Source organism: Danio rerio, chromosome 7 (genome assembly GCF_049306965.1).
Source record: "Danio rerio strain Tuebingen ecotype United States chromosome 7, GRCz12tu, whole genome shotgun sequence".
NCBI classification, from domain to species: Eukaryota; Metazoa; Chordata; class Actinopteri; order Cypriniformes; family Danionidae; genus Danio; species Danio rerio.
Genome location: NC_133182.1, coordinates 19,580,745 through 19,597,719, shown reverse-complemented (window position 1 = coordinate 19,597,719; position 16,975 = coordinate 19,580,745). Strand labels below are relative to the sequence as shown.

At 35.4% G+C, this 16,975-nt stretch overlaps 2 protein-coding genes across 2 annotated transcripts; one reads left to right on the top strand and one right to left on the bottom strand.

Moving 5' to 3' along the window:
- Nucleotides 1–351: 351 nt before the first annotated feature.
- On the bottom strand, nt 352–5,106 carry casp23 (caspase 23, apoptosis-related cysteine peptidase). The gene is given in 11 exon segments (NM_001109712.1): nt 352–996; nt 1,270–1,379; nt 1,542–1,643; nt 1,731–1,965; nt 2,052–2,225; nt 3,717–3,788; nt 3,881–4,060; nt 4,148–4,321; nt 4,404–4,474; nt 4,582–4,647; nt 4,905–5,106. Coding segments are annotated over 11 exon segments (1,341 nt in total). The 5' UTR covers nt 4,966–5,106; the 3' UTR covers nt 352–900.
- Nucleotides 5,107–5,192: 86 nt separating this feature from the next.
- oxa1l (OXA1L mitochondrial inner membrane protein) lies at nt 5,193–16,737 on the top strand. The gene is made up of 10 exons (NM_001105130.2): nt 5,193–5,312; nt 8,187–8,318; nt 8,486–8,786; nt 10,171–10,314; nt 10,438–10,523; nt 10,647–10,811; nt 11,964–12,068; nt 12,197–12,359; nt 14,186–14,266; nt 16,494–16,737. The coding sequence occupies exons 1-10, from the start codon at nt 5,202–5,204 to the stop codon at nt 16,613–16,615; spliced, it is 1,410 nt and encodes a 469-aa protein (NP_001098600.2). The 5' UTR covers nt 5,193–5,201; the 3' UTR covers nt 16,616–16,737.
- The last annotated feature ends 238 nt before the right edge of the window (nt 16,738–16,975 follow it).

Sequence of the window (16,975 nt, the reverse complement as noted above, 5' to 3'; positions counted from 1 at the left end):
TTATTTTTTAATAACTCAAAATTGTTTTGTATTATATAATTTTTATATTATATGAATTTTCTATCTCAATTTAAGTTGGTCATTCAAAGTCATAAAGATTTGTTTTCATTAGATTCGTCATTTTTAAAGAATGAAGTGACACATTTAGATTGTTGTCGTCACCTATTGACGTAACATTGTCATTTTAAAATCATAATTGTAACTTTGCCATTATTTTGATTTATTTCATCTTAATTTGGCCTTTTTTTAAAGTCATAATTTTGACCTTTTGGCCATACTTTTTATTTCCTGGTGGAAAAGGCCACAAAAGACAATAAAACATAAACACAAAGACTATAAAACCATCAAATGTCCAGTGAGCTGAGAAAGCTTTATTTCAGATGCATATGGAGGTTTATTTGAGAAAGACTTGTGTTAATTTTTAACTTAGATGTTCCATATCATAAACATAAAAACCTCATTCTATCTGTAAAAAGAAACAAAAACAGAGAACACTCCCAGGTTTCCTACAGCGAAGGTCTACTTCAGGGTTCAGTTTTGGTTTCTGTTTTGCAGTTCAGGAAATTCAGTTACAATAAATGACACAAGCGGTTACAAGAAATGCATACCACATTGGCAGACCAAGCAAACAAACAAGTCAACATACAGTGTATCATGCTAACTTGTGATGTAAACATTTTTGTTTGGTAATTTTAAATATACAATCTAATAATAAAACAATAAACATTTGTAACGAATAAAATAGTGTCAAACAGAATTTTAAAATCCAGTGGATTACTTTCTTGATGTTTTTGGTAAACATACAAATGCATTAAATGTCAATAACATTAGAGTAAAGAAAAGAAATGAATATATGGATATGCATACAGGAAAGCAGATATATATTGCACTTGCTATGATTTACAATCCAGGAAAGAGGTAGAACTTTTTACATAATGTTGTTCTTTCTTTGCATGGCATTTGCTCATCATGTGTCTCCCTAAACTTCATAATAACCTGTTTAAAAAAACGTAAGTAAAGATTAGAACAAAATTAACTAATCATAAAAATCTAAAATGTTCAATTGATTAACTAAATGTTTAACTAATTCCAGACCTTTTTAATGTTACTAACAAGTTCAAAATGTTAAAAATATTTTAATCAACAAATAAATAGCATCCATTCAAAACTAAATCAGCCACTGATTTCTGCACACACAATGATGTCTGCAGATTGATCTGTGTCTTGCTAAATAATCCTTATTAAAAAAAATATTAAATGTGACTTTGCCTTTCTGAAGAGCTCCTCAATATCGTCCTCATGGGCATGCCGATTAAAAATTTCCACAAGGTCTTGGATGAAATGTGAGCCTTTTTCTTTGTTCCTGTAGGACACAGTATCTGTGGAACGAATGCAAATTATGACATACATTACAGGAATTGTAACACTTTGAAATAAATATCAACCAGAAGTCAGCATCAGTGTATGCATGTCAATGTGTGTGTATCATGAAGTAATAAAGTAGTAAACCTGGTGAAATTTGGTCCAGAAATATTATTTACCTGGAGTAGAAGATCTAAAGCAACAGAAATCTTTTTCTTTATGCTCTCTTCTTGTGCCACGTATTGGCACACTATCTGGAACATCCACATTGCCAGGTTTACCTGGTAAAGCATATTGTCCGGAACATTTAATCAAATTTGCAATGTATATATTCTTAATACACCTTTTTTGTATGCTTTTTGACTTACCGCCCCTACATGACTGGATAAGGATGATTTTTGGCTTGTCCCGCAACCCAGCACAGTTTGGTGTGTTCAAGTACTTAAAAATTTCATCTGGTGGAAAAACGTCATCTTGAGAAGAAGAATCAAAAATCCCACAGATCCCACTTTCATCTCCATGGGACATTAATACCACAAAGCAGCTGTCCGAATCAGCGTGTTCCTTTCGCTGGGAAAAGTCTCGCATGGCAGTAGACATACCCTAAGCATCAGACCATCAATATACATCATGTTTTAAAAGAAAGCCAAACAAATGTGAATATTTTGAACAAATAAATGTGTATGCACCTGTGCAGAGAGGTCTCTGAGTGTCACCACAGAGTATCCCAAACCTTTAAGCAGCCTCTCCATACTCAGCTCATCCTTGTCTGCCCCAGTCCTGACGTTATCTTTAAAATCTACATTGTTTATGAGCAGCGCCAAACGCTTTCTTTGAGGTGATTTGTCTTTCACAGGGTAAATCTTCACAGAGAGAAGGAAAAATTATTGACAAACATTTTATCAGCATCTAAAAAATAATAAAATTATGCAACACCTTACATTTGTTTATAGTAGAATTAACAAATAATATTAGGATAATATTATTAGTAGGATACTATTATTAGCATATATATATATATATATATATATATATATATATATATATATATATATATATATATATATATATATATATACATACACACACACAAACACAGTTGAAGTCAGAATTATTAGCCTCCCCCTGAATTATTAGCTCCCCTATTTATTTTTTCTCCAATTTCTATTCAACGAAGAGAAGATTTTTTTCATTTCTAAACATAATAGTTTTAATAATCTATTTCTAATAACTGATTTATTTTATCTTTGTCATGATGACAGTAAATAACATTTGACTAGACTTTTTTTAAGACACTTCTATACAGCTTAAAGTGACATTTAAAGGCTTAACTAGGTTAATTAGGTTAACTAGGCAGAATAGGGTAATTAGGCAAGTTATTGTTTAATGATGGTTTGTTCTGTAGACTATCGAAAAAATAGCTTAAAGAGGCTAATAATATTGACCTTAAAATAGTTTAAAAAAAAATTAAAGCTGCTTTTACTTTAGCCGAAATAAAACAAATGAGACTTTCTCCAGAAGAAAAAATATTATTATCAGACACACTGTCAAAATTTCCTTGCTCTGTTAAACATCACTTGGGAAATATAAAAAAAAATAAATAAAATAAAAAAAATAAAAAATCAAAGGGGGGCTAATAATTCTGACTTTAACTGTGTATGTATGTATGTGCATATATATATATATATATAACATTTGACTATATATTTATATATATATATATATATATATATATATATATATATATATATATATATATATATATATATATATATATATATATATATATATATGGGCAATGCAGTGGCGCAGTAGGTAGTGCTGTCGCCTCACAGCAAGAAGGTGTAAAAAAGTGCTGGATAAGTTGGCGGTTGATTCTGCTGTGTCGACCCCAGATTAATAAGGGGACTAAGCCGACAAGAAAATGAAGGAATGAATGAATGAATGTTTAATAAATATTTCTTCTTTAAATGCACTAAAATACATTACCTATATTCAATGAGAAATAGATACAAATGTTCATTTTCAAAATGGGGTCTATTAAATTATTATTATTATTCCTAAATGTGGCATTGACTGAAATTCACAAATGCTGTAGATGAATCCTGTAAATAAATTCTTGCTCGTTGTTAGATCATGTTTAAAAAAAATAAATAAACAGAAAAAGGTTTCATCAAAAGAAAACTTTTTTGAAGTGCTACTAAAAATGCAATAATATATCAATTACCACAATATTGGAAATGTTTTTATTTGTTCCAATTTTAGCATTTTGTTATATATTTTTTTCTAATTTTATATTGCAGGCTGCTGGACAATTTCAGTTGTCATGATATAAAGTATACAGTATAACTTACACATTTCCCCTCTGTCATAAGCTTTTCCGCTTTGAACTCGGGTGTGCATGGCTTCAGTGGATCTGGCTCTGTCTGTTCAGATGCAAAAACAATCATAATATGTGGTCAGATAAAGCATACTTTAATTCACCCAAGTAATTCATTCAAATTAAAATCTTATTTACCACGCTCTGTCCACAGCCAGTATTGCCACAACATTCAGCATTATTTGTCACCCCTTTCCATTCTCTTCGGCATTTCCAGCAGAAATAGTAGGTCTGTGTCATGTTGGCAGTACAGATAGTGCACTTTACACACAGGTTATTTCGATTTCGTCTTTCCACATGAGACTGACATCCAGGACACTGAAGCGATGACAAACATATGCATTTAGACTGTTGTGTAGAGGGCCACATGCATGCAAAACAAATCAGATTCAATCAAAATCTTACAGATTTAAAATCAAACAGTCTTCTAGCAACAATCGCAGCAAGGTTTTCCTCTAAGAATTCACGTTGTTTATCAGACAGTGGTATCAACTGACAGATCTCCTGGTAAGACAGCTTTGCACCGCAGGTTTTCCCTTGATCCACAATAAAATGTGGGCAGGAAAAGTCTGTTTCTTTCTTAAAAAGACAAGAGGCAGTTGAACATTACATGGCAGCACAGGTATAAATTTCAATGAAATGCAGTTTATTTGGGACCAACCTGTTTCAGGTAACATTTGAACCAAGCAACAACATAGTCTACTGGCATTCGGTGACCACAGGTTAATTCAACTGATAAAAAAAAACATTTAACATCTTAATTGAATACACACATAAACATAAACAAATTTCACACTTTTCAAATACAAATTTTTGTCAGAAATCTGAGGCCAACTTACCAAAGTCCACTAATTCATTTGATAGTTGCACTTCAGAATTGGAATCTCTCATATATCTATGGATACCTAGATGTCAAAAGCAATGACTGTTTTAATTAAATGTATTTATTTATTTATTTATTTTACTTATTTTCAAAAAAAAAAAAAACTTCCTCTTATAAGTATGTTAATCAGTTTCACTTTTGGTTTTGCTGTTGTTATTTTAATTGTATTCAATAAATCACTTTTTTTTTTTCTTTTATCATTACGCATTACAGTCTTATACAAGTCTAAAATGAGAAGAGGAAAAAAAAACTAAAAGTAAGTGTAAAATGTCACATTACTAAGATTTTGAACGACGGCGTCTACTTCCAAATCTTCATCCCAGTTCACCTCTTCCGTCATTTTTTCGTTTAAATTTTAATAATATGCGTGTAATGTTATAAGCTATATATTTTCCCCAAAGTATATACTAAAGCGCTAAACGACGATTCTGCCCTTATCTCCCTGACGTCGTCCTCAGTCAAACATATAAGTTAAAATGATATCAGGGAGTTGGTGCAGAAGGTTTTATTTGAAAGTGGGCGGAGCAGGAACACTGTCCCTTTGCGCTCACCGTACAATGTGTTGTTCATTTCAAGATGGCTGCGCTCAGGGGCAGAGTGGTCACAGAATGTCTTACAACATGTATTTTTCGACAAACAAGTACGCCAAGCGTTTCCACACTTCCTATTGTTCTGACGCGAAATGAGGTGAGTGGCAATTTGTATTTTGTTTTTCAGTTCTCCAGAATGCGCGAAAGCGTAGTGGTTTCGATGACATGACTTTGACAAAAGCTAAGTAGCATAGCCGAGGTTGTGTGTGCATGAGAGTCTGTGTGCTGGAAAATGATGCTACATAGCTGTCAGGATGTGCTGCCAAAACTATATTTGCGTGGTTTAGGGGGTACTCGTGTTTGATGTAAAGTTGGTTTTGTATTTGCATATTCATTCAGTGACAACTTGTGACATGCTCCCTATTGCTTACCATTGAACTTTGAATATTCGGTCTGAAATCACATGTTAGTATGACTTCAAAACAACTAATTATTTGACTGTGAACAGTGCTGTACTTTGATTGTCACTGGCTGCTAATATGACTTCATGATTTAGAAATCACAAAGAACACTTTTCTGAAATTTTATTATTAAGGCGAAAGTCTGAATGTGTGAATATAAAACCAAAACTCCCCCGTAAATAACTGTTTTTATTAGCAGACTTCTCAAAATCCCTGCAATCACAAAATATATTTTATTTAATTAATTTATCTATACTTACTCTTCCAGTTTCTGCTGTATAGTTTTATTTATATTGATATATGTAGGGGCCTCTGCACAATAGTCTTAAACATTGATTAATTAACTAATTTATTCATTATTTATTTATCCTTCTCACTTTTACATTTAGCTGATGATTTTGTTGAAAACTCAATGACGTCACTTTGTACTGACCGGTACAGACATCCAAGGATTTCATGGCCGTGACGTAGCTTCAAAATTTCTTTTCAATCCGGAAAAACGAATTTGCTCAAAACAATGCAAAACCAACCAATTTTCACTTGTTAGCTAAATACATGTTTCCTAATAGTGTTTTTAGCAACGTGGGACACACATATGACTGTCAGCAACTAAAAAACTGTTTTAGCAATTCAATGAGAAGATGCAATGAACACAAGTGCTAATTATTCAAGGGAACTGTTTGTGCTTAGAAAATTACGTGCTAGAGTAAGTTGGTGGTTTTTTTTGGAGATGTTGAGTGATTGTAAGAAAGTGTCTGGTGCAAAACTGGTGTGTCAGTTGAATTGTCAACTAGATGAAAGAGTGTGTTTTCGGGTGGTTTGTCAAGCCCACTCACCTTTGTAAGGCACATGCAGAAATGCACAAAGTTTTGAGGCTTACTCCTCTTTGTTACATTTCACCTCTGCCTGTATATTAGGCTGCTTTCACACCTATAGACGAATTACCAACCTACGTCACACATGATGTCACACGAGTCCCCGGTTGCAAAAAAAGACAGGCTGCAATAGCAAACATGTCGTGTTGTGCGTTATTTCTTGCACATGACCATGCAGAACAAAAATGGTGGCTCTTTTGTAAAATCACTTGAAGCTTTAATGAGATTGAATATTTCTGACTGGATGCTTGGTCATTTCGTCTTATTCAGTATTCACTGGGAGGGTGCTATCGCAAATGGACCTATCAGAGGAACGCTATATACTTTAACGTTAATTTTGCCGAATCACTGTGCTTATTACTGGGTGATGAGCTGTTATAATACGCTGAAAGCATTATGTAAATAATATATATAATATGTAATCAATATATCTTTTCTAAGACAACAACAAACTCTGTACCGCATCTGATGTCATTCCCTCACTGTAAATGCTCGTGCTTCCATTTTTTTTCTGCCACCTCCCTGCGCGCGCATCCTGAATGTTTACAAACATAATTCATTTATAGATCAACTGTTTAGTTCCGAAACGGGGAGTAAAATAGTAACAATGTTGCTTGTTGTTCTTGGTGCGGTTCGTTTCACACAACAAAGTTTCTAATCGGACCAAAATAGCTAAAACAAGTCACGTGCAAGAAAATTCTCCTCACATTGGTCAGAGTTTCACTGTTTATTTTTCAAAGTCTAGCTCAGCTGTCATGCATCCTTATTTTAAGCAATAAGACATTATAAGCGAAAAGCTGCACTTTAATTTTGAATGATGACACTCGCAGACATCATCACCAAATATAAATCAGAGGTAAGACTTTCTCATACAGAGCCGTTGGCTAGAATTATGCATTATATGATCTACATTATAGAGAGAAATAACAGATAAACCACGATGCACGTTGCAGTTCGATCATTTTTTCTAATGGATAAACAGCTCTCGATAATAGTTAATAATTCACATTCGTATTTGACTTGAAACACACATTTACTGGTTGGAATGACATCCCACCCTAATAATTCTCTCTTCATATAGTCGTGTATATATTACATATTCATAATACACTGATATAGTCTGGTTCGTTGGATCGTATTGCTCTCTCACTACAATCGATCCACTTCAGAGTTCGTTTTAATCGAGCCGAGACCATCTCATTCAGGCGATCTCGGACTGATTGTTTTGGGGCAGATCAGAGTGTTATTGCTGAATTCACATACACCAAACAAACTGGGCTAAGGAGGCAAGCGTGCCAGGTTCGGGAACAAATGTCTGGGTGTGAAAGCACTCTAAATCCATTTTGTACCTTATATTTGCTTTTAACAATTAAGTTAATGTTGCAAAAAAAAAAAAAAAAAAAATATATATATATATATATATATATATATATATATATATATATATATATATATATATATATATATATATATATATATATATATATATAACAGAAGCTGGGAGAGTGTGTGTAGATAAATTAATTAAATAACATTCAGTTTATGATTCAATAAAAAAAAAGTTATTCATGCAGGGTGTGGGGAGAGTTTTTTTTCCTTGTTATTTACCAAGCATTAAATTGCTTGTGATGTTTTTTATTTAAAAGTGTGTTTGAATAAATGTAAAATATTTTTTTTCAATCTCTTTTGTTGCAGTGGTTTGTACAAAGATCACACCTCCACACTGGCAAAGGAAATCGGGGTCTAGTTAGAGCACTTCTTGGGTGCCAAAATCATGGTCAGTTCCTACTGGTCAATGCTGTGGGAATCAGACACAACAGTTCACAGGTGGGAGTTTTCCTAGAGTGCCTTTTTCAGTTTTACTGCACTGTAGTTTGAGTTGTATTGTTTTACATTGCACAGGCATGCATTTAAGCACTTGTTCAAAACTTCTTTTTTTTAAAATGACTTCTGAGATTCATTTCAATTGCTGAAATATTTTGCTTGTTTTACAGACAGTAGAAACGACGGTTCAAAGAGTATCGACTCCAAGTGAACCTCCAGATGCTGCCATTTCTGCTCCAGCCTCCATTCCAGCTCCTGCAGTTGACCCCACCCCCTCAGTCACACCACAAATCACAGAGCAGGTAGCCGAGGCTCCTCTTACTGCGTTGGATGTTCTCCAGGGAGTCGGAGCTGAAGCCAGCCTATCAGAACTTGGGCTGTGCAACTCCACACCTGTGGGTCTGATCCAAAATCTGCTGGAGTTCATGCACGTCAGCATCGGGCTGCCATGGTGGGGAGCCATAGTTGCAGGTAAAATGTTGCTCTTAGTATTTAAGGTATAGTTCACCCAAAACTCAAAGTGGGATGGGTTGAAACCAGATGATATTTTGAGCCCATCTCAAATAATACATTTGTATTGAAGGGGAATGAATGTAAAAAGCAGTGTAGTTTTGTGGCAGAGCTTTGAAAATCTGATCTCTGAAATAAATTTTCCATCGTCTTCTGTCATGTATTTATCTGGATTTTGTAAGCTTATTTTGCAACTTTATTTTTAAAGACTACAAAAGATCTATAAATTTACCCATCCATAGACCATTTAGAAAAAAATAAATAAATAAAATAAATAAATAAAAAATAGGAAAGTGACCAGGGTAGGGTTGCACCAGCTGATCGTAAATTCTTTCTTAAACTGGAAAGTAAAGTCCACAATAGGGGTTTAGTAACTACTACCTAGTTTCTAACTAAATTTGTTCTTACTTCGGTTGCACCACATGTTCTTAAGGGAAACCGTAGTTAGTAGGTCGTAGTCACATTGAACGATGTCATCCGATAAACAGCATTTAAATCGGTAAACTGCTTTGACATACTGCAACTAATGCATCTATATGTAACTGTCCTATAAAAATTAAATGAAAAATACTTTTTATGACACATTAAATTATAGTCAGTCAATAATAACAGACGATGCTGCATCGCAAGCCATTAATGCACTCAAAATACACGTGACGTTATTAAAACATTAAACTTGATTTGTTTTATATGAAACGTATACATATACATGTTATACATGAAAGAGAAAAGAGCAGAAAGAAAAACTCAGTCATGAAGACATTCTTGTTTTAATTGATACAATTATCACAAAACAATTCCTTTAAGAAAATTAAACTCTTCTTTTACAAAAGAAAATAAATGCGAGATTTGGGAGAAAACTAAGACTGTGAGTAGAGGAAGATCATTCATCATCATCATTGTGAGTTACTCAATGTAAGCTAATCTCGTTGTCATCCCTTTTCTACCGTTATACATGGGGAGAGGCTGCCATAAATATTTAGCTGGAGCGTAATGTTACGTTTAAACTAAGTTGAGCAGTGCAACTCAAAAATACTTAGTAATGTGTAAGTTGTAACTTAGTCTCACTTAGTCTCACAACTACGCTACATTTTAACTTGCGCACTGCTGGTGCAACCGACCCCTGAACTGTACAAATGTGATAGTTTAAAGCAACAGTGCCCATAGAGCACTTAGACTAGCCTTTAAGAATTAGCCATATAGTAAAAACCCAGTCCCAGGTGTTAATAAGAATGTGTCTTACTCATCTACTTGTGCCCTGATCAATGAAAATACAGCGTAAAACTTTGTGTATTTTTCAATGTTGTTATTAATTAATGACCATAACTTTGTCTGTTTTTCTCAGGCACCATTGTTGCTCGGTGTGCTGTGTTTCCAGTCATTGTAAAGGGACAGAGAGAAGCAGCCAAACTAAACAATGTCATGCCGGAAATGACAAAACTCACCAACCGCATGAATGAGGCCAAGCAGAGCGGTAACAAATTTGAATGTAAGAGTCGCATATTTTCTCTTCATATGATTTTGGTCTTTTTTTTTTTTAACCTCATTTCTTTTTTTCTGTACTTCTGTTCCTTTCCTTATTGTCTTTAATGGACACATTTTCTTTCTTCAGTTTCAAAGGCGTACACTGATTTAATGATGTTTCAGAAGAAGAAGGATGTGAACCCTTTTCGTGGGTTCCTTGTACCTTTGGTACAGGTAAGAAACTTTATGATTTTATTAATAATACTGTTATGACTATCTGATCACTGTTTAGGTATCAAGATCAGATAGCGTTATTGATGAGCTGCTGTTTAATTCTCATATCATCTTCCTTTTCAGGCCCCAATCTTCCTCTCTTTCTTTATCGCCTTGCGAAAGATGTCTGAACTCCCTGTGCCAAGTTTGCAGACTGGCGGCCTCTGGTGGTTCACAGACTTAACAGCAGCAGACCCTTTTTACATTCTCCCTATTGCAGTGACGGGCACCATGGTTGCCATCTTAGAGGTAAAAGTGTGATTTTTATTTTATTTTTTTATTTAAAAACTGCTCATTTTCAATATGATAAACGCATATTGTAATAGGGGATAAAATTTACTCTAAGACTACTTTTATTTTTAAAAATTACATTATAAAAGACAATAATGAGCATGTTAAAATCATGGTTGAAATTGGTGGAGAAAGCAGAGTGCCTTTTTTTTTTTTTTTTTACAAGGTTAAAGACAAGATATGTGAACAGTACCTAAAGTGGCAGGCAACAAAACCGCAGCGCTAGCTTAAAATAAACAATATTATTGTGCATTTGTGCTAATATTGTTTTTTTTTTTTTTGTAGTTTTCTTTAGTTTTTTTAGTTGTCATTCTTGGTGTAACAGGTCTTTTATAATTGTATATTTCGGATCAAGCGGCAACATCCCGCTCTCCCTCGTCAAGCTAATACAGAAGTAACTGAAACTGTAGTTCATTGAAATTCCACTAGGCCTGGCTCCAAAATAGTGCACATTTCTATTGACTTCAGTGTTAAAATGTCCAACTTTACAGCAGAAAAAAAAGGTGTTTACAGCCTGGTACAAGAAACGATTTTGGTTCATATAGCTAATATTACCCTTCATGACAACTGTGACTGGTTAAATTTTTTAATAACTCATCTGTTTTGTGTATATTGATTTATATTAAGTCTGTATAACTAAGGGCGTGGCCACTTCAGTGACAGCTAGGTCTCGTTGGTCGCCATCACTTCACCTCAGCTGATTCCGGCTGATTAGTCGCTGAACTCGGCATATACATCATATTTTTGTGTTGTTTTATGTGGCTTTACAGTCAATTGCCTTTTGGAATTATTTCTTACAATTACCAGATAATGTGGCAGGATTTGTGCACTTAATTGTGCTCACAAACCAGTCAAGTGTTCTCCATTTCCTTGTAGGTGAAATTCTTACATAATTGTATATCATCTCTATAAATGTGTTTGTTTTAAGATAATTTATAATTTTCTTTAGAGCTGTAATGCACTCCAGAATCTGACAGATTGATTTGCTGTAATCTTTAGAACAGTCATCTGAAGCGTTGTCATACTGTGTTATACCTGGATTACAATATGTGATTGGTGACATCACATATACTATGTCTATAAGGTGTGTTTTGTTTTTGATTTTTTTAGTTGGGAGCTGAATCTGGAGTCGATAACCCCAATCTGAGGGCCATGAAGACCGTCTTCAGGATCATGCCCTTTGTGATCCTCCCCCTGACCATTAACTTCCCCACGGTAAGTCTTTTATTTGTCTGTCTGTATTTCAGCATGTAACTGCCACACAGTGTTTGCACTGAAATCTGTCTTCTCTTGTCATGCTGTGAGGATTTCCACGAGTGCTATCTGATCTGTGTGTTTTGCAGGCGGTGTTTACCTACTGGATGACCTCTAACCTCTTCTCACTGGCTCAGGTGGCCGTGTTGAGGCACCCAGCCGTGAGACAAAAGCTGCGCATCCCAGAACGCATCGTACATCCACAGTCAGCGCTGCCTGAAAATGAAGGGTTCTTTGCAACCGTCAAGAAAGGTGAAATGGACAAACTCAAGATCTGGTTTATCATCTGATTTATTGTTTTATATTGAATTATTCAGTTTTAGTACTCCATCTGAAAAGTATTCACAGCGCTTCACTTTTTCCACATTTTTTTATGTTACAGTCTTATTCCAAAATGGATTCAATTAATTTATTTCCTCAACATTCTACACACAGTACCCCATAATGACAATGTGAAAAAATATTTTTTTTAACTGTTGCAAGTTTATTAATAATAAAAACCCTGAAAAATTGCATGTACATCAGTATTCACAGCCTTTGCTCAATACTTTGTTGATGCACCTTTGGCAGCAATTACAGCCTCAAGTCTTTTTGAATATGATGCCACAGGCTTGGCACAGCTGTCTTTGGGAATTTTGCCCATTCCTCTTTGCAGTACCTCTCAAGCTCTGTCAGGTTGGATGGGAAGCGACAATGTACAGCCATTTTCAGATCTCTCTAGAGATGTTCAATAGGATTTAGGTCTGGACTCTTGCTGGGCCACTCAAGGACATTCACCAAGTTGTTGTGAAGCCATTGATATTTTGGCGGTGCGCTTTGGGACATTGTCCTGCTGGAAGATGAATCGTCACCCCAGTCTGAGGTCAAGAGCACTCTGAAGCAGGTTTTCATTAGGGATGTCTCTGTACATTTCTGCATTCATCTTTCCCTCTATCCTGACTAGTCTTCCAGTTCCTGCTGCTGAAAAACATCCAGTACATTTGACTTGCACTGTCAACTCTGGGACCTTCTATAGACAGGTGTATACCTTTTCAAATCATGTCCAATCAACTGAATTTACCCCAGGTGAACTCCAATTAAGCTGCTGAAACATCTCAGGAATGATCAGTGGAAACAGAATGTACCCAAGCTCCATTTAGAGCTTCACGGCAAAGGCTGTAAATACTTCTGTACATGTGATTATTTTTTTTCCAGGTTTTTAATTTTTAATAAATTTGCAATATTTAAAAAAAAAAAAATCTTTTCACATTATTATTATGGGATATTGTGTGTAGAATTGTGAGTAAATAAATCAATGTAATCCATTTTGGAATAAGACTGTAACATAAAAAAATTGTAAAAAGTGAAGCACTATGAATACTTTCAGGATGCACTATAAAGCGCTTTATGTAGAATTAAAAAATCCCTCCTATTAGTGAGGTGACTGGTAACCCGGTGGCCATTAACTGAACTGCAGGCAGCAAGCATCGCTTGAGGGCATTGCTCTTTTGTTTTAATAACAAAATAAAAATAAAAAAAGACAACAATGAGAAATCTGCAGTTAAGAAAGCATTTGATTGTAGGATATAAATATTTTTTATATGAAGTATGCCAATCGCTAGCATCTGCCAATCACTGGTGACCTGAAGTTATTCTATCATCCTCATTTGTACGTTGCTTTAGATAAAATTGTGTGCTAAATGTAAATCAGCTCAACAGAAGAGGTCATTAAAATTACACTGTTATGATAGATTGACCATAAAGTATATTTGACCCTGAAGACTATATACAATCACCTATGAGATACCATTGTTTAAATTAATTCCTTTTTTTTTGCATGACTTTACAGTGAAGAGAAAGTCACAATGCTTCATGACAAAGCCGTTCACACTTTTTCCAGGAAAACGCAATGAATATATAAATGGTTCTGCAAAGTAGTGACCTTTTAAGTTTGTTTCCATTGCAGACATTGTGTTATTCCTCTTTCATAATAGTTTAACAGTAAACGGACTGTTCTGTATATGAATCTTTTTGCCTTGTTTTAGGGTTTTGCCTGTGTTATGTTCTCTATATAATGATCCTGAATCTGTTTACCTCAGGATGGAAGAATGCCCAGTTGGCTCAGCAGCTGGAGGAGAGAGAAAGGAGAATTAAAGGACACCTCGATATTGCAGCCAAAGGTGAGGCTTTACTTTATACTTCTGTTTCATAACCTAGTGAGCCTTTTAGTGCCTACTCTACCTTTAGAAGATTCTCTGATAGAAGTCCATTATGCCAATCAAACCTCCATTTATGAGTTATGAATGAAATACAAGGTAGAAAAAAAGGAAATTGAGTTTTCAGAATCATTTACTTCATTTTCAGTGTCACGTGATCCCTCAGAAATCATTCCAATATGCTGATTTATTGGTTACGAAACATTTCAGTATCAAATATGCTACTTTTTGGATCATTTTGTGTAACTGTAATACATTTTTAATGATTAATTTGATTAATTTTGGTCCCTCATTGGAACAGACCAATTGAATAGGTTTGGTGGATTTTAGACCTAAAAATAAGTGGCCACTGCTATGATTGGTTAACAGCATATGTAAACATTTAGCTTTTAAGGTGATGTCACAAAGTTCAAATGGATAACTGCGTGGCCACTAATGTAAACTGCTGCATGTTTGTTTGACAGTCTTCTTTCTTCATCGATGGACACTGCTGTGATTTAGTTTAAAAACACTTAAATATTCAATAACGGTCTGTAATAACAGATGCAGTTGGACCTTGTTATAATAATAACAGTTATGGGTCATTTACATAAAGCACGGTATAGACATGGCAAGCTATGTTAGCCAGGCTTGCAAATTAAAGTTTAAAAATAAAAGTATCTCAGATTAGACCTGTCACAACAATCAATATGTCAACTTATCGTGCAATATTTGTACATGACCTCCATAATTGTTTTTTTTTTTTTTGCAATATTTACAAATTCACGAATAACGTTGAAGCCATTTTACAATGACATGTACGTTCTACCTCACTGGTGTCAAAGTTTATAATTAGACATTTACCTAATCGGACATTCATTAGTATATACTCACCGGCCTCTTTATTAGGTACACCTTACTAGTACCAGGTTAGACCTACTTTTACCTTCAGAACTGCCTTAATCCTTTGTGGCATAGATTCACAGAGGTGCTGGAAATATTCTTCATGATGGCACCATGCAGTTGATGTAGACTTGTCGGCTGCACATCCATGATGAGAATCTCCGTTCCACCACATCCCAAAGATGGTCCAGTCTAGTGACTGTGGAGGCCATTTGAGTACAGTGAGCTCATTGTCATGTTCAAGAAACCAGTTTGAGATGATTCACGCTTTATGACATGGCGCATTATCCTGCTGAAAGTAGCCATCAGAAGATGGGTACACTGTGGTCATAAAGGTATGGACATGGTCAGCAACAATACTCAGGTAGGCTGTGGCGTTCACACAACGCTCAATTGGTATTAATGGACCCAACGTGGACCAAGAAAATATCCCCCAAACCATTACAGCACAACCACCAGCCTGAACCATTGATACAAGGCACATTGGATCCATGCTTTCATGTTGTTGATGCCAAATTCTGAACCTACCATCCAAATGTTGCAGAAGAAATCTAGACCAGGCGACGTTTGTCCAATCTTCTTTTGTCCAGTTATGGTGAGGCTGTGCGAATTGTACTCTCACTTTCCTGTTTTTAGCTGACAGGAGTGGCACCCAGTGTGGTCTTCTGCTGCTGTAGCCCATCTGCCTCAAGGTTGGATGTGTTGTGCATTCAGAGATGCTCTTTTGCAGACCTCGGTTGTAACGAGTGGTTATTTGAGTAACTGTTGCCTTTCTATCAGCTCGAACCAGTCTGGCCATTCTCCTCTGAGCTCTGGCGTCAACAAGGCATTTGCGCCAACAGAACTGCCACTCACTGGATATTTTCTCTTTTTCTTATTATTCTCTGTAAACACTAGAGATGGTTGTGTGTGAAAATCCCAGTAAATCTGCAGTTTCTGAAATACTCAGACCAGCTTGTCTGGGACCAACAATCATGCCATGTTCAAAGTCACTTAAATCAGCTTTCTTCTTTATTCTGATGCTCAGTTTGAACTGCAGCCGATCAACCATGTCTACATGCCTAAATGCATTGAGTTGCTGCCATGTGATTGACTGAATTTTGCTTTAATGTGCGGTTGGACAGGTGTACTTAATAAAGTTGCCAGTGAGTGTAAGTCAGTAGGTCAACAGAAGTACCATTTTCTCAATTCATGGCCCCTTCATGTTTTTTTCAGCATTATTTCCCAGCTATGATCATTGATCACAATATTGGGTCCTACGTTTTTTTTCCTCTAATCACAATTTTCATTTATCCCATCACTTTCCAAGGTCCCCTGAGGCAAACTTTTACCCACAACCCCCTTCAGCAGTCAGCAGCACCGATGTCAACAGGAAAACCAAGCAATCCAAATCAAGGCAAGAAAAGGCCCTGGGAAGATACCATCGGTTAACTCCTCCACAAAAACAAAAAGTGTTTGCTTTGTAAATATCTGTGTTGAGAAGAAATAATGAATAATGAAATAAGTGTTTAATGGAAACGAAGGTCTTGACATTAAAATGCAATGTGATTGCCAAGCCACTCTCGCCATTCATTTACAGTGCAGTGAGAATTCAAACATTTTTGAAGGTGCAGTATGTAAGTTTTAAACCCAGTGGTTGGACTAGGTATTGCATGCCTGGTTTAAAACACAAGCAGTGTCAGGTTGCCAGATTGACGACATCAACAGAATTGTATGCCTAAAGGCTGAATAAATAAAAGCAACGGCATGGGATTGAAGGAATATTTTCCATATAAATTTTTGTTCCAACCA

Bases quoted from the DNA above. Each gene is read 5' to 3' on its own strand.
- oxa1l (NM_001105130.2), top strand. From the start codon at position 5,202: ATGGCTGCGCTCAGGGGCAGAGTGGTCACAGAATGTCTTACAACATGT. The intron at 8,319-8,485 runs GTGGGAGTTTTC...CTTGTTTTACAG, and splicing joins TCAGACACAACAGTTCACAG to ACAGTAGAAACGACGGTTCA. The intron at 12,360-14,185 runs GTGAAATGGACA...TGTTTACCTCAG, and splicing joins CTTTGCAACCGTCAAGAAAG to GATGGAAGAATGCCCAGTTG.